The 22,014-nt window shown below is 47.2% G+C and overlaps 1 protein-coding gene across 4 annotated transcripts in view; it reads left to right on the top strand.

Annotated features, from left to right (window-relative positions):
• IRF2 (interferon regulatory factor 2) overlaps positions 1-22,014 on the top strand; it is a 91,659-nt gene that overhangs the window by 2,408 nt on the left and 67,237 nt on the right. Inside the window, exon 1 of one of the 4 annotated variants that reach the window (XM_019422312.2) lies at positions 2,345-2,461. The exons of 1 other annotated variant lie outside the window; for it this stretch is intronic. Coding sequence is in view for 1 of the 3 variants with exons in the window: in XM_019422311.2 (XP_019277856.1) it covers positions 2,793-2,849 (57 nt within the window). In the remaining 2 variants the exon portion in view is untranslated. Of the gene's footprint in view, positions 1-2,344; positions 2,462-2,771; positions 2,850-3,603; positions 3,950-22,014 lie in introns of those variants that run through there. 2 more of the 4 variants (XM_019422311.2, XM_019422313.2) reach the window with 2 other exon arrangements.

Genomic DNA, 22,014 nt, shown 5'->3' with positions numbered 1-22,014 from the left:
AGCGCCTGCGTGCAGGGCACCATGCTCAGCATAAAACAACAAACAAGAGGATGGCTCTGTTGTTTCACAACAAGGAGTGGCAGCTGGTTTGCCAAGGGCTTGTGGGGCCCTGGAGCAGGAGATGGGGCTGGGAAAGTACTTTGGTGCCAGATTATACCGATTTTATATGTTTTGTTAAATAATACGGATTTTATTCTGAAGGCTAGGAGAGGTTTTTGAGGGGTGGAGTTAGGGTTGGAACGCGCTTTATTTGGAGTTGATTTTCTACTTAATTGGACAGTAGTGTGGCTGCTAGCCCGGAGGAGCACAACCTGGGAGCACAGCTGGAGGCGGGTTCATCACTGAATGAAGGCAATACAGGGCAGATGGGGAGGGCCGGGTCCGGATTTGGGAGTAGTAACAAGCCAGCAGGATGCTACCGATTGAATGGATGCTGGGGTTTTTAACTTGGGTCTGTAGGTGGGCAAAGAGTGACAACCGCCCTACAGACTTTGTATAGGACGACTCCAACTGCCTGTCGTGGTCACTGTTCTATGAAATAGGAAAGCGAGTAGCTATGGCAGATGGTATTAGAGGAGAGAGGATGAGAAGGAATGTGTGTATCTATTGCTGAGATCACGTAGAAGACACAATCCTAAACACTCAGCTGGCTGTCTCCTAACCACACAGGCGTCTTCAGATGCTTTCTTTTTCCAGTCCCTAGAAAACCCTAGAAAATACTTCTGTGGCAAAGAGGGATGTTGGAGTTACGTTTTAAGAAAAGTGTTTGCCTGTACAGAACTATGGCCTCCCAGGAAGGGTCTTTCTTTGTGAGGCAGATCAGTTTGGGAGAAGCTGATTAAACTGCACCTGGGGGAAGAAACAGGTATAATTAGATGAGAATTGATGCTTTTAAAGCAAAGGACCCCCCCTACCCCCACCCCTCCCCAGCACCTGGGTGGCTCAGCGGGTTAAGCATCTGACTTTGGCTCAGGTCACGATCTCATGGATTGTTCTGCTGTCAGCACCAAGCCTGCTCTCTTGGAATCCTCTGCACCACCTCTCTCTGACCCTCCCCCCACTCGTTCTTTCTCCCTCCCTCCCCCCCTCCTCAAAATAAATAAACTTTAAAGCAAAGTCCCCAAAAGTGGTAGGTCCCAAATGAACTGTATGAGTTTGAACTAACACACCCTGAAGGTGACAGGTGCTGTACCTGTATTCTTGCATTTTATCATTTATCCCCATTTCACAGCATTGAAAACTAAGGCCTTAGGTTACACAACAAGAGGGAGCATGCCCAGCTAATAAGTTAAAAGAGGCCGGAGTTGAATCTGGCTGGAAGTGCCACAGTATAAAGCTTCTCTCCTGGACCAGCCACGATGAAGACATCTTGAAATACAATTAATTCACACCCTCGCGCATCTCATCCTGCATTAGGTAACTTCTGTTGCACTGGCGAGAACTCAGTCTGGAGTGTGCTGCTGTTGACGGACTAGGGGAAGGCCTTCCTTATCGCCCCCAAACAGAGCGCCAGGTGGTGCCCGAGATGGCAGCATCCTTCAAATGGTTCCACCCTCAACCACTGATGAGGGTTCAAATAAGGTTAAGGTCGCCAAGTCCTCGCTCGGCCCAGTTCTTGAATTAATATCTAAGTATTGCTGTCTCGTCAGTTCCTTTTATTCCTTTGAGGCGGGCAGTGTTGCAGAGTGAATTTTCATCCGCTCTGAACACAGCGGTGCTGAACACCACTGACACCTGCCCCACCAACAGGCTGGCAAGAGCCCCTTGGCTCCCCCTGCCGCCCTCCTCCTCCTTCCTTCCCAACCTTCAGGTAACCCTGAGGATGGAGGGAGGGTCGGGTACCTGCTTTCCTCTCCTACAGCCGCGAGCTTCGGCCCTGAAACGAAGCGGGCTCCCGGTCGCCCCGGGACCCTCACGTCCCCCCACCCCGCCTCGAGTGTGAGCGCGGCGAGTGTGAGCGTCCCGGTGTGCCAACGGCAGACTCACGAGCAGCCGCTTGTTGCTCCCGCCGCCGCGCCGTGGGGAAGTGAAAATGAAATTGACTTTTCCGAGAAATGATGAAAGCGGCTCGGCCTGCCAATGAACAGCCGCGGCGAACTTCCGCACCTCCCGGCCCGGCCGCTCGCGCCCTCCCTCCGCCTCCACCTCCGGGTTGCACAAGCTTGAAACAAACACTGGGGAGGAAGGGCGGAGGGAGGAGGGCGGAGGGGGGAGGCGAGGGAGGGAGGGAGCCGGGCAGGGAGGAGGGCGGGGGGTGGGGGGATTTCCAGCCTCAGCTCTTCGCAGTTTCCTCTCCTTGTTTTGCTTTCGATCTGGACTGTTCTCAGGCAAGCCGGGGAGTAACTTTTAGTTTTGCTCCTGCGATTATTCAACTGACGGGCTTTCATTTCCATTTCACACACCCTAGCAACACTTAAACCTTGCGGAATTGTATTGGTAGTGTGAAAAAGCACACTGAGAGGTAACATTTTTTCAAATAATAGTTGTGACTGTGCGTGTGTGTTTTTCTCGAGGGCATGTTTGTGAGGACTGGAGGGGATGTATGTGTGCGCGTGTCCTGATGGTTTGACACAGTGTTTTGCAGACGGAGAATGCTGGGGTTCATAAATATTAATGCCGATTTTTGGAGGAACAGTCGGAGCTCTTACGGATCATCTGATTTTAGGGGAAGCAGGTTCTGCTGCTGTTGCTGCTGCTACTGGGGCTGCTGAGGCTGCAAGGAGGAGGAGGTAGAGAGGGAGGAGGAGGAGGAGGAGGTTGGTGGAGGTTTAATTTCACTTTTGGATTTGCAGATGCGGAGAGGTTGGCTCCATGGACACAGACCTGCTCTGTGTGATTCTGCGCCCCAGGTGTTGTGTGTGTGGGTGCAGGTCCGCCGGAGTGGGGCCTCCTTTTAAAACAAAATTACCGTGTGCATGTGTGTGCGTGTGTGTGTGTTTACAGACGCCGTGGCCACCGGATCCGAAGGAGGGGAGCGGGTCCTTCACGGTGTCCGGCGGCGGCGCCTCTCTCCGGGCAGCTCCAGCGTGAATAAGCCGGAGCCCGCCGTCCACCCGGCTGCCTGCGCCCCGCGCCCCGGCCGGGAGAGGCGCCTGGCGCCGCGGCCAAAGGAAACTTGGTGGGGCGCCCCGCGGCGGTCCCAGGGCTCGCCGGCCCGCGGGACTCGGGGAACGGTCGCGGGCGTCGGGTGCCAGCGGCCGGGGGCGGCGGGCGGGCTCCGAGCGGGGGTGGGCGCCGGGCCTGGCCGGCACGCCCGGCTTCCCGGGAGCTGGGCCGCTGCCGCCACCGCCGCTCCGGAGGGACGCCGCGTCCTTCTTCCCGCCGGCCAGCGTCCGGCCTGGCCCTGGGGCTTTGTCACTGCACTTGTCCAGGCGCGCGGGGGGTTCCGGCGGCGCGTCCCGGTAGGGCGCCGCGCGGAAGGGGTCATCCGCCCCGGCCGCGGCCTAGCGCCGGGCGCCTCCGGGTCCCCGCAGGCGCCCCCGGGCCGGCCTGGCGCGCTGGGCCTGACCCGCCTCGGCTACGGAGCGGGCGAGGTGGGGGCGGGGAGCCTCCGGGGACCGAGCGGCGCCCTGCTGGCAGGCGTGGGGGCGGGCGTCCCCTGGGGGTCCTGGGGCGCGCGGGCCGCGGCGGGGTGGGGACGCGAGTGCCCGCCCCGCGCCCTCCGACCCCGCTCTGGGCGCCGAGTGGCATTCGCCCGCCGGCCGAACGTGGTTGGTGCACGGCCGTGGCCGCCACTTCCTTTCCGCCTCGCGGGCCGGGCTCGCCCACCGAGCGCTGCCCGCCTCGGCCAATCGTGGCGCCCGCCCGCCTGCGGCCGCGCTCAGTGCCCCGGCCTGGGGGCCGGCCCGCGAGAGGGGCTCGGGAAGCCTCCGCAAGTTCGAAGGGCCTCTGGAGGTAACTCAGCCCCTCGCCAGGACGCGCCGGCATCTGTCTTTGGCCCCGGGTCTTGGTACGTTTGCCGCCCTACCCCCTTGCCCGGTTAGAGGGGGAGAAGGGGAGGAGGCTGGCAGCCCGAGCCGGGCGCAAAGACAGTGTTCCGGGCACCAGGTGAGGCGCTCGGGTCCGTGGTTGTAGGCAGAAGCCTCGGTCACCAGCTGCAGATGTGCCCCCTGGGACTGGCAGGCGAGGTTGCCACATTTTAGCGGCGTGGCTAGCACTCATTTTCAGTCCCCGAGTAGAGTGTTTGGAACTTGGGGACATGTTACCCGCTCCGTCCCTCCTCAGCCCCTCCCTCCGGTGCGGGCGGTGGGTTGTGCTCCTCGTCCTTGGTTACCGGTTGGGAAGAAGGCAGTGTTTCTAAATGAGGAAAAGTGCTGGCATTTGCCTTCCGCCACTGGCCTCCCTGTTGCTGTGACTCGGTCTGCTTTTGATGAATGGCTAGGGAGGGTGGAGGATAGTTACATTTCCTGTTGTGGATTTTCAGGAATCACCAAGGTTGCTGTCAAGCCTGCAGTCATTTATTAGTTTTCAGCCCGATTGCAAGTAGCATTGGAACTTAGGAGCCTGCACTTTTTGGTGCTTTCAGGGCAGGTGCAGGAAGGGGTCTGGTGACAGACTTGAGTTCGAAAGGTGGATCGTCTTGATGTTAGACAGACGCGCGCTTCCTTGCCAGGACCTTGAGGGTGATCCCTGTTTCACGGCAGCTTGCACGCAGATTCAGGATTCTCTCCTTTTCTCAACGCCCATCCTTCCTTTTTTGGACGGGAGAGGGATGGACATAGAAACCTAAAAAGTCTTGGAAAAACTTGTCTTTTCTCAGGAAACCTCGGAGATGGAATGTTTAGAAATTAAACTGGCATTGCTAAGGGGTAATCTTGGAACATCTATCGATTGATGTGGCAAAGTCCGGAATGTCGCTGTTATTAGTGAATGATTATAATTTATAACAGCCTGTTGTGTAAGAAGTTAGATTCTGGCCTCTTAGATTCAGGAGTCCTGTTCTGTGATGGCTTGTAATTCCTTCTTAATATTAAACATTTATATATTTCATCCAACGCGAGTTGTCTTTTTTTCTTTTGATCTTCAAAAGTTCAAGATAATTTTGCCTGTTTCAGACTTACTTACCTGTAAAAATGTCACCGTAATCGAAAGTAAGAGTTGGTAGTTAAATTGGAAGCAAATTGTGGCAAAGAAATGGTTGTGCTAAGCGCAGCTCTGTGAACTATGGCCCCACTCTTCTCTTACTGTGCTTTCTGAAGTACTGTATTAGGCAAATATTCAATATGCTAAAGCTAGTTGAGGGTGTTAAACTTAACAACTAGTCGTGGAAAATTTGAGACTTTGGATGTTTAACCTGAGATGTGCATCCATTGTTGTTTCATGGTACTTTTGCAAGGACGTTGTACTTTTATTCTTAGGATTATCGAATATAAGCTCTGTGGTTTCGAGAGCATTTTCACACAATTTGCTTTTGATAGAGAACAGAACTCTAAATGGGGTATCTGGGACATGGTTCTGTTTTGTGCTTTATACCAAAAAGGACTCAGAGCAGATAAAGCACTTTATTTATTCATTTAATAAATATTCGTGAGACATTCACTATGTGTCAGACACTGTGCTAGGCTCCGTGAGTTCAACTGGGAACAGGAAGACAACTTCCTTTACCTTCTTGAGAAATTGCTTGTAGTTGGTGAGCTGATAATAACACAGCTAAAAGATAAATAACAGTGATTGCCTTTTGGGGTTAGTTCTATGGAAGGTGATAATAATAGTTACCTGCATATCTGATAGGGTTGCTTTGGGGAACAGATGAGATACTGTGTGTGAAAGAAGGTTGTATAAGTTGCAGCAGTTACAAATGTGTGAGGCATTAACTTTCAGAATTCCGTCATTATTATTAATGTGAAAAAGCCAGGAAATCAAGACTGTGGATTAAATACTGGCATTCTCCTACAGAATTTTCAGCAAAAAGGGATTTACTTCTCCTGAGAGTATAATATGGGTAATGGCAAGGAATTAAACACAGAATAGCTATTTTATGTAAAGCTTCAAAGAATTTAACAGTGAAATATAATGTCAGTGAATTTTTTCCTGTCAGAAGAGAAGTTAGATGGTATCCATGGAGACCAAATGATATGGAAATAACAGTGATTGGACTGATGTATTTCTCTCTCCCCCCAACCTTTCTCCCCGCCTCGCCCCCTTCCCCCCCCCCCCCCCCCCCCCCCGCTCCCACGTATGTTATAAATCTTCTCAGGCTCAGTATGCTTTGGTCTGAATTTTCTTCACCCTTGCTTCACACTCTTTAAAAATTCATTATTTTTATTACAGGTATGCCCCTAGCTAATTTTAGCATTTTGCTGTAACACCTTTAATGGGAGCTGGTTAACTTTCATTTATTGAATGCTTACTGTGTACCCAACGCTATGTATGGGAAAATAAATAAAATAGACAGTATATATATGTAAAAGTATATAAAGTAGGGGCACCTGGGTGGCTCAAACTGGTTAAGCATCCAAGGTCATGATGTCACGGTTTGTGGATTCGAGCCCTGCACTGGGCTCTGTGCTGACAGCTCAGAGCCTCGAGCCTGCTTCATATTATGTGTCTCCCTCTCTCTCTGTTTCTCCCTCTTCTGCCCCCCCTCAAAAATAAATATGAAAAAATTTTTAAGGTATATAAAGCAATACATAAAAATAATATAACTGCTAAGAAGTGTTAGTTACTATTATATATATTATTATACTATATATTTTATGTAATAATATATAATAAAATCATATATTATAAAATACAATATATAATAAAATATATAATAAAAATATATAATAAAATTTTACTATAATAAAATCAGTTCTTTCCATCTGTATGGGATACCATATTCTTCTCACATAGGGTAGGAGGTCAGGGCTTTCTGCCCGTTTGCCCCCTATGTGCCCTACTTTTGTCCTGAGTGAGATCAATATTTGGTGCACAGTGTCTGTCCAAGGTAGGGTTGAGGGTTGGCCCTCAAGGGGGTGGCTGGTAGGAATGAAAGTGAGGAAGTTTGGATAAATCTTGATTTTTTTTAAAAGATTGATAAATTATCCATAGGTTCCAGATTTAAACCTGAAGCCAATATTTTATATAAAATACCTAGGGAAAAACCCAAGCAGGAAATCCAGCCCTCAGGCACCAAGCTCTATATGCTCTATAATTTCTCTATAATTTCTATAATATAATGAATAAGATAATACAGTTTTCACTGGAGAGGACTCCGCAAGGCCCCTTGGGCCGCACCTTCGAGCATCCTTTTTAAATGATTTTCTCCCTCTGTCTATGAAATAAATTGTGTTTCCATAGGAAGACTTGGATTTCTGTTTTTATTATTTAGAATTGTAGAAGACTTCTGGTGAGAACTCCTGATTGACTTGGGAGAAATAGGATCCAGTCTGGTTGATCTCATTTTGGCCCGAAGTAGAGAACCTTGACGTTTTAGACCCCAGACGGCCTTTTTTAAGACAAACTCCTGGCCCCTTAGGTTTTCTGAGTTCTGAAACTAGCACAGAACCTCTGCTGGTGTTCGGCGTTGATAAACAAAACTTGAGTCCAGCAAAAATGTCCCCGCTGCCTCCTGCCCTATGCAGGCCTCATTGTCCCCATTTTTATGAGAAACACGGCTTGTGCAATTCTTTCTGAGGAGGGATTCTGAGCATGTTTATCTCAAGGGCAAGGCTGATGTAGTTCAACGAGATATCTTCGTCTGGGATTTTGTGTGATGAAGTTCTGGCCAGTTTTCATTAAAGCAATATTTTTTGAGAGTTAACTACTTGCTGTATAATCTTCATAAATAATTTCTTTTCAGGCGTACTTAGCAATCTGTTGCTACGCTTGCACACTCAGTGTGATGGAAGGAAAGATGAGCTTCCAATTTAATTTGAGCTAACAAATGTCAGGTTTGTGCACGATCTAAAGAAATGTTTTATAGATAGAATACACTGTCCTGGCCCCATACTCTTAGAATCCTGCTGACTTTCCCATTTCGTGAGATTGACATTTTTGAGTGAGAAGGGACTGCATACACATGGCTTTTTTTTTTTTTCAAGCAATATCTAACGTGTTATTTTTGAAGAGAGCTTTTTTTTTTCCCTCCTTACCCTAGAATTACTGAACAGGGTGAGGAAAATTAACACTGGGGAGAACAGTGTCCCAACACCTGGGTAGGGTGCCAGTGGGTGCACGGATGGATGGGATGGGAGTGGGAGGGAATTGGAAGGTGATGGTTTTGGGGGGGGGCGGTGAGGGGATGAAAAAGAGAATAGGTGTAGGGTAGAATCATGCCTCCTGAATTCTCGTGTGGGGGAGAGAGAGAGAGAGAGAGTGAGAAGAAGGAATCAGGCAGGTGGATTTTCTCTCTCTACACATATCACTGAAGGGGTTTTGGGGTGGCAGGGAGCAAGGTGGTAGTTCAGGGATACTGACTCAAGGGTAAGTTGACGTACTGGAGGACCGTCCACGTCCGACTTTGGAATGAAGGCTTTTTATCCTGGGGAAGGTGAAGTCTGATGGGAGAACCGCTAGCGCATCAGGCGACATCAGGCAAGCTCACAAGAGGTTGTGGACAGTTACCACTTGGGCGTGGTTGAAGCCACCTTGGAGGTCGTAGTGCTGGAGCCAGAGCACTTGGAGGCATTGATACCCCCACTCGAGACCTCAGACTCCATCGAAAATTGCCTTTGGAGGCAACCATGGACCCCTGAGAGGAAGATACATGGTGATAAAAATTTTTAGACATGTTGTAATAGCTCTCTTAGCCTCATGCTGGTCTTCCTTGCTGCTGTTTTATTCTTGTCGGGTTGTAGGAGGTCACCGGGGGTCAGGAAATCAGAACGGGCTACTTCGATGTTTCCCAAAGGAATAACTGACCCACGTTAAGCCTGAGCTATGCGTGCCGAAGCTGGGTCCGGCAGGTCACTGATTTGGAAACTAAGCATTCTGTATTGCAGTTGGGATTGGACATGGCAAGGAAGTTTCCGGAATTCTATCTGGTGTTACATGCTTGAAGCTTTAAAGATGTTAAAACTCTCTGTTCCAGTAATGCCACTTCTAGGAACCTAGTCACGTGGAGTAACCAGAAATGGGACAAAGATTTATGTACAAGTATGTTTATTGAATTAGCTTTTGTCATAGTGAGAATTTGGAAACAACCTAAATACCCAACAATGGGAATACATGTAAGTGAATTATGGCACATCCAGACAATGAGTACAGATAGCTTGGAAAATTCATGTTTTTTGCATTTAATGATGGAAAAATGCTTGTGAGGAATGTTGAGTGGAGACAAAGAGATACTTAATGGTGACTCTAATTCCATTTAAAAAATGTGTGTGTGTATTTGTATATACATCATTAAAGAAAAAAAACGAGAAGAAAATATTTTGATGGTGGGATCGAGGGTGTTTGGCTTTTTTCCCCACTTGAAACACTTGCGTTTTGCAAATTAAGGTAACAGCACCACTGGCTTCTATAACCAGAAAAATATTCTCGAGATGACTCTGTAGTGTCCCCTCTGACGTCATCTCTGATAAATGTAAGATCAGGACACGACTGAGGGGGATGTTGTATGTGGACTTGGCCATTCTTGAGCTCTTTCTGCCTTGACGTTTGGAGCCAGGCTCTAGAATCTGGGCTCTCCCAGCCAGGGCTGAGAGATGCCCTTGTCTGGATTCAGCTCTTGTTACTTGAAGTCACTGAGGTTGACAGCTCCTCAGTGAGGGTGGGGCACGCTGTTTTGTCAAAAACCGGGGAGGGTCAGAGATGTTACCCCACTTCGCAGATATGTCTTTTCTGTATGTGAATGCTGCAGAAACAAGGCACTGGGGTAGAAGAATTCTTTATCCATCTCAATGGCCAGGACAACAGCCAGAATGATGTTGCAGTGATAATCACCCATACCCAGGGCCTCCGGTGATGCTGGGAAAACAGGTGGAACGTGGGTGTGGGCTACACTCTAGATGACATCAGAGCAACCATCCGTCTCCTCAGCCAAGGGAAAAACAGACGGGGGGCGGGGACCCAACAACAACCACCTTTGCTCCTTTGAGAGGGAATGGAAAGGATTCAGGGTTCTACTCCTAACCTTTTGGAATGTAAGGTTTTTTTTTCTAGAGGTGTTCTAAGATCTGGGTTTCATTCCTTTTGAAATGTCCTGGCACCCTGGGAACTTTACCCAGGGACCTAGTCTAGGCTGTATCCCTTTGGCCCTCTTGAGCAGATAAGGGTTAAATTATCCTATTGGATCAGAGCAATTAATTTAGACAAATGGCTACAGATCCAATTTTCATGGCATGTGAAAAATAAAGTGTTTCTAGGGGAAGTGGATGCAAACATTCCCTATCTTGGAGGGCACTTTTGGGGATGAGCTCTGGGTGTTGTATGTAAGAGGTGAATCACTGGGTTCTACTCCTGAAACAAAGACCACACAGTATGTTAACTAACCTGAACAACAACAACAAAAAACCAAAAACATCCCCTATCTTTATATCCCATACATTCTCTATCTTTATATTGCATACATTCCTGTGTCCTGGGTGGCTAAAGTGTCTCACAGAAGCACTGAAGAATCCAGGGAAGTTTTATTTCCTCACACAACACCCTTTATTGGAGAATGACTTTTGCTATGACTCAGAGTGTGACTGAAGACTTTTCACACCAGCAGAATCCTCCAAATCCCTAATTTGTGTCTGAGAAAAAATTTAGTTCTGATCCCTTGGTAGCTACTGGAGATATTTTTGGATTGTTACAAATTTTGAATTGTTCACGGGTGCAACCATTAGCACTTCAGAGGCAGAATACCAAAGCATAGCTTGAGAAAGAGAAAAGTATTGATTAGGACAACACTGTCCAATACAAATAACACATGAGCCACGTGCGTAATTTTTCATTTTCTAGTAGCCATGTCAGGAAAGTAAAAAGAAAGCGGTAAAATTAACTTCCGTAATATTTTATTTAGGTTAGGATGTCCAAAATATTACCATTTCAACATGGGGTTCATGTGAAATTATTAATGAGGTCATTTGGTTTGTTGTTGTTGTTTTTGTTTTTTTTTCCCATACTGAATCTTCAAGATCCAGCATTGTCTTTCACAAACCTGTGTGGCACATCCGAATTTAGCCTGGTCACGTTTCAAGAGTGCAGTAGCCACGTGTGGCTGTCACGTTAGGTGGTGCAGGATTAGGAAATGAAGCAAGGTGTCAAGGGGGAAGTATGGGGAAAAGTTGTAATCCAAGGACTAAACCTAAGAACACTGAGGGAGAGCAGATTTGAGTGGTCCTTTTGGTGATTCGGTCATTTGGTGATAACTGCTTGCACCTCCCTGCCTCCCCCCCACAACCCCCCCCCCCCCACCACCCCGATCTCTTCAGCCTAAGGTAGTAAAATGCTCCAAATTTCTTTAGAGGTCACCTGCCATATGTACCATTCCATGGCGATCAGTCACAAACACCTTGAATCTTTTCTAGCCTCTGGAACTGTTAAGAAAATAGTTGATTCCTTGGGTTTTTCCACTTATAACACCTACATGGCAAATTATTTGTGAGCTAGGGATCGTGTTATATTTCTTTGCATTCCCCACCAGTACTTGATACGCAGTAAGAGCTAGATAAATATTTGTTGGTTTGATTTTCAGCCCTGAAGCAAAGGTTAGCTCACAAGGCTGAATTCCAGTTTGGAATGGGCGACATAGATCTGTCTACTTTGTGTTCAAAACCAAATGGCATATGTATTGAGCACATAAACGTTGAGATTTGTCACTTTGCATTAGGATTTGTCACTTTGTATTAGGGGTTCAGCATTTTGAAGGTGAAAAACTGTGTTTTTTTTTTCTTCCTTTGTACCCAGGACTTGACAAAAATCTTACCAGTCCCTTTCTTCTTTTTAAAAAATGTTTATTTATTTATTTGAAAAGAGGGCGTGCGTGCACGTGCACTAGCAGGGGAGGGGCAGACAGAGGGAGAGAGAATCCCAAGCAGGCTTCCTGCTTTAAGCGTGGAGCCGGACACGGGGCCCAATCCCATGAATGATGAGATCACGACCTGAGTTGAAATCAAGAGTTGGACGCTTAACCGACTGAGCCACCCAGGCGCCCTGTCCCTTTCTTTGACATTGAAGTTCTGATGAGTATACTAACAGCTTTCTGTACATGTAAATAAGCTACGCACACTGATAAACTGGAGATGTGTATTTGGGAGCTGCTACTTTCTTGGTGGGTTAGTCATTGACGATAACTTTATTATTAACAGACACTTAGCCATAACGTATATGCGGTGAAATTCTTTTAAAGTCAAGTACAGTATTTTACAGTTGCCTTCATTTGTTCCCTTTGACTATCATTGTTGGTTTGAAGCAACAGACTTCTCCACAGAGCCAAGGCAATTTATTTTTACTGAAGCCTACCAAAGAACTGCTTAGGTAGCTTTTCTCCGCGAGATTAAATACGACCTTCATTGAATCATGTTAGCAGGGCCAGCAGCTAGAAAAATAAAGACTAAACCAAACCTTCAGCAAAGAAATTCCCAGCTGCTCAGTGGGTCCGAGCTTTTCTGATTGCTTTCTTCCAATGAAAACACTGTAGATTAGTTTTAAGTGAATTCTAGTAGGTTTGGGGATTTGCAACTGACAGAAGAACAGGAAAGTATAAGCTCACTTTAAAATAGTAATCCTGAAGGTAAATCTTTATGGACTCTTTTTGGGGAATGTTGGGATTTTGTTCATATGGGAAAACTTAACTCAATGTGCATTGTTTAGCTGACCTTGAAAGTTAAGCTCCTCAGGATAGAATGGAGACAGAGAAGTCAGAAGTGAAGCTGTTGCCCCAGAAGGACACTGTGGACTTGTGGGGTGTCCTGGGTGTTCCCAGGGACCAACACCGACAGCATTGCCCTCCTTTCTTTCTTCCATGATAGGGTAAAAGTAGAAATGGGGCTCCTGCAAAGGAGGCCCCTGTAGGGAATGTAGATGAACTGCCATTTCCACTTTTGAGTGTGAGTTGTAAATAATTGGTCATACTGGTGATTCGAGAAGTCCGGATGAATTTTAAATGGTGTAGGAGAGGATTTGCCTCTCTTACAGGTGCTTTTAATACATTAGGTCTTAAAAATGTTTTTTTTTTAATTTTTTTTTAACGTTTATTTATTTTTGAAAAGAGAGAGACAGAGCATGAGCGGGGGAGGAGCAGAGAGAGAGGGAGACACAGAATCTGAAGCAGGCTCCAGGCTCCGAGCTGTCAGCACAGAGCCCAACGTGGGGCTCGAACTCATGGAACGTGAGATCGTGACCTGAGCCAAAGTTGGACGCCCAACCGACTGAGCCACCCAGGCGCCCCCCCCCCCTTTTTTTTAAATTTCTTTAAAGTCAGGTTGCAGTTTGGGTTGAGATGAGCCATTCCACCGGAGCAATGGACTATTTTGATGATTGAGTGACGTGGTTCACAGCTATTGACTCAGTGCCAACTCTGTGGAGAGGGAGGTGCAAAAAGGTAAAAACGTAATGAGCTTGGATTTGAGGTAGCTAGGCAGAGGATATCGCCATGAGGATATAGCTGTAAGGATGTAGCTAATTTTAACAGCTAGCTAAAACACAGTCAAGCAGTCAGGCGTCTAAGACCCCAGTTCTGGAAGGTGCTCTTGGACATGTGTCTTGGACCTTCTAGAGTCCTCCGTGGGCCATGTGGCGTCGTCTCAGATTGTAGGGGAAGTAACAGTGCTAATATGACAAAATTTTGGCCGGGCGTATCCATTTTATTTTCTAAAAGACAGATTCTTCTATCGTAGGCATAGAACAACATATTGCTTTGTCGTTACTGTTGTTTTTCCACAGTTCTTTCACATTTCGTTTGGCGTGTAGAATTCAACTGTTGTCTGGTGTCTTTTGTCATTCAGGAAAACCATGTGGGTAAGTCCTGATAGCTATCTCCGCCGTCTACTTCCTTTTCCCTCAAGGTAGACCCCGTAGCCAGCAGTGCTGCTAATAAATTTTACTGCTGTGCTCTCGCCCCGGAGGTCGGTGCTGGGAGAATCTAGCCCTTTCTTTGTACGTCCAGGAGAGGCTCTGTCCTCACTTGGTTTGAGTTATCCTCGCCATGAAAGGGAGGTTGGCCCTTACTGAAATTTGAAAATCCTCGTTTTGCCTCTCTTGCTCACTCATTCTTTGGGTGTGTGCATGTGTGTGTGTGCACACAAGTACACACAAGCACACGTGCCAGTCAATACTTCAAGTTGCCTGGAATCAAAGAGTAACTGTCATGCATGATGGGACCAAAGGCAATAGTGGAGCAAGCAGCGAATTCACAAATGCCTGCCTTCATATTTCTTTTTATTGTGGTAAAAGTTATGTAACATAAAATTTACCGTTACAAACATCTTTAAGCATATAATCCAGTGGCGTTAAGTGCGTTTACAGTGTTCGCAGGTGTCACCACTGTCCACCCAAGGGCTTACTAATATCTCCAACAGAAACTCTGTGCCTATTTTTGTTTTTATTTTTTTTAATGTTTACTTAATTTTGAGAGAGACAGAGCAGGAGCAGGGGAGGGGCAGAGAGAGGGAGACACAGAATCTGAAGCAGGCTCCAGGCTGTGAGCTATTAGTACAGAGCCTGATGCTGAGCTCGAACTCACGAATCGCGAGGTCATGACCTGAGCTGAAGTCAGATGTTTAACTGACTGAGCCATCCGGGCACCCAGAAACTCTGTACTGAGTGAACAAGAACCCCGCTGCCCTCAGCCCCTGGCAACAACCATCGTACTTTCTGTCTATGAATTGGATCACTCTAGCTACCTCATATACGTGGAATCCTACAATATTTGTCCTTTTGTGACTGTTTTTTTTTTTTTTCCCCACTTAGAGTGCTTTCCAGGTTCATCTGTGTTGTAGCATGTGCCAGAACTTCATACCTTTTTAAGACTGAGTAATAGTCCCACATTTTGTTTTTCCATCCATCTGTTGATGGTTGCCTGCATTGTTATTATTACCATTTAGCCGCAGTAATCATTCCTGCAGAAAGTATCAGGCCTGGTTCCTGCTTTCCATTCTTTCAATGCAGTGGATCATCTGGTAATTCCAGGTTTCAAAATTTTGACAAACCACCCAACTTGTCCACAGTGGCAATTCCATTTTACGCCCTTCTAGGAATGCATGAAGGTTCCAGTTTCTCCACATCCTGGCCAACATTTGTTATTTTCTGTTTTTCTTTCTCTCTCTCCCTCTTTCTTTCTTTCTTTCTTTCTTTCTTTCTTTCTTTCTTTCTTTCTTTCTTTCTTTCTTTCTTTCTTTCTTTCAGTAGCCCTCCTGATGGATGTGAAACAGTATCTCCTTGGGCTTCTGATTTGCATTTCCCTACTAGGTGGTGGTGTTGAGCATCTTTTCATGTGCTTCGTTATTTGTAGATTTCCTTTGGAGAAATGTCTGCTTAAATCCTTTGCCCATTTTTGAATCAGTTATTTGGTTTTTTTGTTGCTGAGTTGTAGGATTATGTCATTCTTTTTGTGGGTTCCCAAATGACGTGCTAGATGGTCTTCAAAGCTGATAATGATTCCCCCGTCTTCATAGTGTGAGTAGCATACGGCACAAAATCATTTAAAAAATTTTGTCATGATGGCGCGCCTCAGTGGCTCTGTTGGGTTAAGCGTCTGACTTCAGCTTAGGTCATGATCTTGCAGTTCCTGAGTTCGAGCCCCGCGTCAGGCTCTGTGCTGACAGCTCAGAGCCTGGCGCCTGCTTCGGATTCTGTGTCTCCCTCTCTCTCTGCCCCTCCCCTGCCTGCTCTCTGTCTCTCTCTCAAAAATAAATCAACATTAAAAGGAAGTTAAAACATTTTTTTGCAATGTTGTAAAAGCAACATTGTTGATAAAGCACCTATTGAGGAATTAAATTATGTTGCAGGAAGTAAATTTGGGTGGATTGGTAAATAGGGAATCAGATAAAAGTACTTAATCTCATAGAATACTAGAATTGGAAGTTTCCTTAGAGATTATAGTCTGCTCCATCGGTTTTTTAGCTGGAGAAATCAAGTGACCTGCCCAGGATCTGGTGGCCAGATGAAGTACTTGGTATGTTTTGTTGGACTCTGTCGTAAAGAATTAACTTTTTTTGTGTGTTGTACTTTGAATTCTAAAATTTCTGGTTAGAGGAAGCACAGCAGTGCCCGAATATGGTAGTGAATTAATTGTAGTGGCTGCTCACAGGTTCATCACCACTGTGGTATGAGGATAAAAGTGAGTGAAGGTAGCCTGTCATGATCTGGCCGTTTGTGAGTTCGAGCCCCGCATCGGGCTGTGCGCGGACAGCCTGGAGCCTGCTTGGGATCCTCTGTCTCCCCCTCTCTCTGCCCCTCTCCCACTTGCTCTCTGTTTCTCTCTCTCCAAATAAATAAACAAACATTAAAATAAAAAGCGAGTAAAAGCAGCCTTAGAATAGCATTTGGAGCATGAGCATTTAAATATAATACATCCAATAATGGTTTAATACTACTACTTGTGTGGATGAAGACAAATTGATTGCTGTAATAACAGATCTGTAAAGTAAAATGAACGCATTTGTGTATTTGTTGTGAATTATCGACCAAATGAGGAACCGTTTATTTGTTCTTACGAGAGCTACAGTGGATGAGGAAATTCAGTGAAATACCACAACTGTACAATAGCAAATTTATTGTTGGGTTGCTTTTATGTTGTGCTCAAATTTTTCATCTCACCTGATCCTTCTGCAGAGTTGGTTTTCATTAAATCGTACGACCTGGGAAGATAACATATGGATCATAACTAAGAGTGAATTGTTAAATAATTGGGAAGAAGATACATAATGTCTCTGACGTAAGGCAGAGGGGGGAAACTTATATTCCCTCTGGTGTGGGACCCAGGCTTTAAAAAAAAGTCCTCAAAATTAGCCTCAAGTACTAGGAAAACAAATATGATCATGACGAAATCAAGTTGAAGACCCCTTTCTGCAAGCACGTATTTTAAAGGAAACTCTCAGGAGATTTAATTCCTTCGGGAGACATTTTTTGAACCGGGCTGCAGAGATGTAAAATTGACAATTTCGTGTTCTCAAAGAGCTTATCATTTACTTAGAGAGACAGGCGTGTAGATAACCATCTGTAGTAACAGAAAGAATGAAATGTGTGCTTCATAAAAGCACAGCAAGCCCAAGGCGCTGTGTCTTTGACCAGCGAAACGGGGTGTGCTTCACTCCCTACTTCCCACCTGCCAGAAAGACGATGGCCGATGGCGGTGTCGACTGGTGGCCAAAGGGCGAGCGGGGCATCTTTGGTTGACAGAAGAGGAAGAGCAAAGGTGACATGGGTTGAAAAGGCCTTCCATTCTTGGCACATGGGGCGTGGTCTGATGTGGTGGGGTTAGATGGATCCCGGGAGTGACAGGGACAGTCTGGGTGGCCACAGCTACCTCAAGTTCTGTGCTCCCGTGTTTCCCAGTAGAGAAAGGCTTTGTTTTGAGGACAGAGCAAGTTTTGAGGGGGGGGGGGGTGTGGAAGGTGATTGAAAGGATTGGGAACATTTTCCCCTTACGTTTTGGAAAATGGTAGGTAATTACTGTGGCCCGGGGGTGGCAGGACCGAGAGCCTGTCGCTTTTGAGAGGAGATGTAAGGGGGCATGCGTTGGTTGTTCCTACGCACCGTGGGCCTTGCAGAAGGGGCCAGATTGTGTTTTTGATGATAACCAGGCCTGTCTTTGGGGTGCTTTGATACGTTTCTAAGAGGAAGTAATGCACAGGTATGAAAATATTTTTTTGTACTCTCTTTTGTTTGTTTTGGTTTGGTTTATAAAGAGAGAGAAGGGATTATGCACAGGTCCACAGTAGACCGTTGTCCTTAATACGGATGAGAGACCCAAGTTGGAGCACCGAGACACTGGATGGTGAGGTGCCCCAAAACCACGCATGAGCACAGCGGAAGTTTTCAGGACGGGCGTCCTGTTGGCTCACATGTGATGGGGATCCCGCTCTCCCCTGGGTGGTGAGACTGGCTTGTGGCTTAGGAGGCTCCTCCCTGTCCAGGTGTGAGGTATGCTCGTTCACGGTCTCTGAGTTATGCCCACAGAAGGCCATGGAAGGGCTGGGGCATGGATCGTTAGGGTCAAGCCCAAACTACGGGCACTTGGGAAGCTCAGAGGAAACTGGTGGTGTTGGCTGCACCTCGCTGAGGCCCCTTCCCATCTGCATTCCCTCCGCACGGCTGAAGCCAAAATGGCACCACCATCGGGTGTGGAGGCCACGTCAGCTTGGTTGACTGGCTGCACTGATAGCATGATGGAGATTTGCTGGGCTCTCCGCTTCATTGGGGGGATAAGGTTTGAAGATCTTACTCAAAGGCCTTAGATTTTTCTGGGTTATATTACAGATATCACATTCTGCATCTGTTATTCATGGCTGCCTTCTCGACTCTGATTAGATAAACTTTGGAGTACCGTCATGGGTTCCTCAGGGCTCAGCAAAATGACTCGCGTACACCCAGCACTCGATAAATATTGGTTGAATTAAATTGTAATGATTGACCTAGTTCTCCGTTTGTTATCTCCCGTCCACCCACGGGCCCGTGTAGTACCTTAGAGCTAGCAGGGCTCGTGTGCTGTGTTGCCTAGTAAAGAACAGGACGGGACAGCAGGTGGAAAGCACATCAGCCATGTTCACGTGTGCCCAGGGGTGTATGGGGTGTTTCCCCTCATCAGTCAACAGGGACCCTTGTTAAGGGGCCGAACAAATGGCTCTCTGTTAATTAGCCAGTCTTGGACGGGCTTTCCGGCTGTGTCTCTCCCGCTTCCACCCTTTCCCTGTGGCACAGCCTCTCCCTGTTACCGGTTCAATCCTGCCACGTACACTTCCTCCCTCTTGCCTCTGTTGTTATTCTTCCTTTTGTCTGGAATGTTCTTCCTTTCTTTTCACCTGAGGATCTCTGATCTCCCCAAGCCCAGTTCAGATGGCCCCTCTTCTTTGAAGTCTCCCAGAGTTAGCTCTTCTGGGTTTTTCCCAGTAAAACACCCCCGGAATGCCCTCTACAAAAAAGTCACCTTTATAAAACTCAGGGGCACATTCTTGTGAAGCTAATGAGATGGCGTTGAGGGTGGGGGAGTCTGTTGCAGAGAGCGAACCAGGAGCCGGTGGTGTTGAATGCCGCTGTTGAGTTGTCATGGGATGGAAGGCATCCTGAAGTGCCCCGTCGAAAGTTCCACCGTCCTCAGTTTGTTTCCCTAGAGTCACCTTCAGGACGAGATGCCTCATTTTGGAGTTGGTTGCTTATGTGCCCGAGTCCATCACTGCTGTGTCAACTCTGAGGATGGAGATCATGCCCTCATCACCTTTGTATCACCCCCGTCCGAGATGGTCATTGCGCTTGGCACATAGGGCTTTTTAGAGTACCTGGCTCGGTAAGGTTTTTTTTTTTAATGTTTATTTATTTTTTTTTTTGAAGAGAGAGAGAGAGAGAGAGAGAGAGAGAGAGAGACAGAGCAGGGAGGGGCAGAGAGAGAGGGAGACAGAGAATCCCAAGCAGGGTTCCCACTGTCAGCACAGAGCCCGATGCAGGGCTTGAACCCACGAACCGTGAGATAATCACCTGAGCTGGATCCAAGAGTCAGCCGCTTACCTGGCTGAGCCACCCAGGTGCCCCTAAATGTTATTTACTTTTTGAGAGAGAGGGAGGGTGAGAGTGGGGAAGGGACAGAGAGAGACAGGGAGACAAGAGGATCCGCAGTGGGCTTTGCATTGACAGCAGAGAGTCCGATGTGGGGCTTAAACTCATGTCCTGAGCTGAAGTCGGACGCTCAACTGACTGAGCCACCCAGGTGCCCCAATAAAATTATTTTATTAAAAAAAATTTTTTTTACATTTATTTATTTTTGAGAGACAGCGTGAGACAAAGTGAGAGTGGGGGAGAGGCAGAGAGAGGGAGACACAACCTGAAGCAGGCTCTGAGCCGTCAGCACAGAGCCCGATGCGGGGCTCGAACCCATAGACCGTGAGATCATGACCTGAGCCGAAGTCGGACGCTCAACCCGACTGAGCCACCCAGGCGCCCCAGGATTTTTTAAATGAAAAGTTGAGTAAATATATTTCAAAAGTTTGTTAACATACTGAGCTCGATTTATCTGGAAAATGTCACGAACGTAGCAAAATTCTTCTTCATGTCGCCTGCTTTTCGCAATCAGTTTTCCCCCTACTTACTTACCACTTATTCATAGTAAGTTTTTTCCATCACATCACATAGTTCATATCATCTGCTTTTTCCTCCCCAGCCCCTGCCAACCGTGGGTTCTCCAGGAGGGATTTTTCCACTTTCTTATCACTGGTTTGCAACCTTCTCGCCAGCTTCCCTGCTGTAATCTGCAATTGGCCCCTGAACTCAGAGGGCAGAGGCAGATGAGGGAGGAGGTAGGTGGCAGTTTTAATAAGCAAAGGGCACTTCCTGTGAGGCTTGTCTTGGCTGCAGCAAGATGATTAGATCCCTGCACCTGCCCGCCAGACCTTCGAAGTTTACATAGAGGCCTTAACTGGGTTCAGTCAGTATACCATGCAGGTGTTCTCAACATGACATCACCATCTCAAGGCTGTGTCCTTGGAGGAGCTTCTGGGAGCAGGAAAGGCAAGCAGAAGCCACATTCCAAGGGCAGAGGAGGGGGCGAGGAGCCTCCTATTGGTGAGGTCCTGCTCACAGGTCAGCTGGCGGTCCCGTCTTTTCCATGACCTTCCCCAACACCGATCAATAAATAATTATTAATTACTGCATATCGTTATTTGCAAGGCACTGTGCTTGATACCTGTGAAGGTTTAAAGATGAATAAGATGAGATTCCTGCTCACAAGGACTTTATACAGGGATATGCCTGTTTTCAAGTTCGTTAAGCTGTGAGCTTTGGGAGGAAGTGGTGGGATATGAAGCCCGAAAGGTAGGACAGGCTGAGTTATGGCCCAGATTTTATTCTGTGGGCCTCATGGAGCCGCTGAAGGATTTTGTGCCAGGGGAGACAGCGGTTCGGAAGATTAATCTGGCCGCTACTGTGTACGGTGGGGACCGTGCTAGTATTCCGGAAGATGGACCCTGGGTACTCCCCCGTTCCTTTGTGAGAGAATCTGTCTTTGTCCACTCTACTAGATGGAGGCCTGGCTCCATGTTTGAAATTTTGTGGGGGGACGTCTTAGAGGAGGCCAAAGCAGTCATCCCGTCTTCCTCCTCATCTAGCTCTTGCTCAGAGATGTCGCCACGTTGCCATTAAGATCTCTATTTATAGATGAGGAACCCGAGATCTGGAGAAGTTAACAGGTTGTGGGTGGTGAGGTTCGAATCCAGGTGAGCTCGGCACCAAATCTGAGCTGCGGAGCCCATCCTGTTTCAGCAAGGAGAAGGAAGGCAACCAGTATGGCCCTGGGAGGGGTTGGCAGGAGGAGGGAATGGTGACCACACCGTGGGCACCAGATTCAGCTTCCGGTTCGATCCGGAACTTGTCCAGGAAGTGTTGTTTAGAAATATTTGAAGACTGTTCTGCAGCTGGTGGGGACATATTTGCTCTTGGCTCAGGGGTATTTCTGTACTCAGACTGGGTAGCAGTTTTGGCTCGACGCTAATGGAATTCATTGGCGATCAGGATAACTTATCGATGGAAGCAAACTCCTGAATGCTCCAGTGCCGGAGTTGGTTATGTGTTGGGTCTCCACCTGATTTGAACATAAAGAGCTGAATTGAATGGCTCTGTAATAATGATAATAATAGCAGATCGTCATCGTCATAGTAATACCTTTGTTGAGAGCTTACTGGCTGAGGGGACAACTCAAAGAAGATCTTCAAAGGAAAAGTGGCAGCAGGAAGGAGACTGTCCAGGCACAGCCTCAGGCACAGCCTGTGGATGTAGACCGAGGGAGGGAAGTATTTATTCTCAGCCAGGGGGAAAGATAGACAGTGCCCTTCAAAGTCAGCCGTTTTCAGAGCAAATCATTTCCAGGCAACTGTTTTTGGGGAAGGCGTTGATTTTCATCACAGTCTGCCAGTAATGGATTTGAAATCAGATGGCAGCAAACAGTTGTGTCATTTTATG

This window comes from Panthera pardus, unplaced genomic scaffold (genome assembly GCF_024362965.1).
Source record: "Panthera pardus isolate Hobbes unplaced genomic scaffold, ASM2436296v1 HiC_scaffold_13, whole genome shotgun sequence".
Lineage (NCBI taxonomy): Eukaryota > Metazoa > Chordata > Mammalia > Carnivora > Felidae > Panthera > Panthera pardus.
Note: the sequence above shows the minus strand (reverse complement) of the source record. Positions and strands in the feature narration are given on the sequence as shown.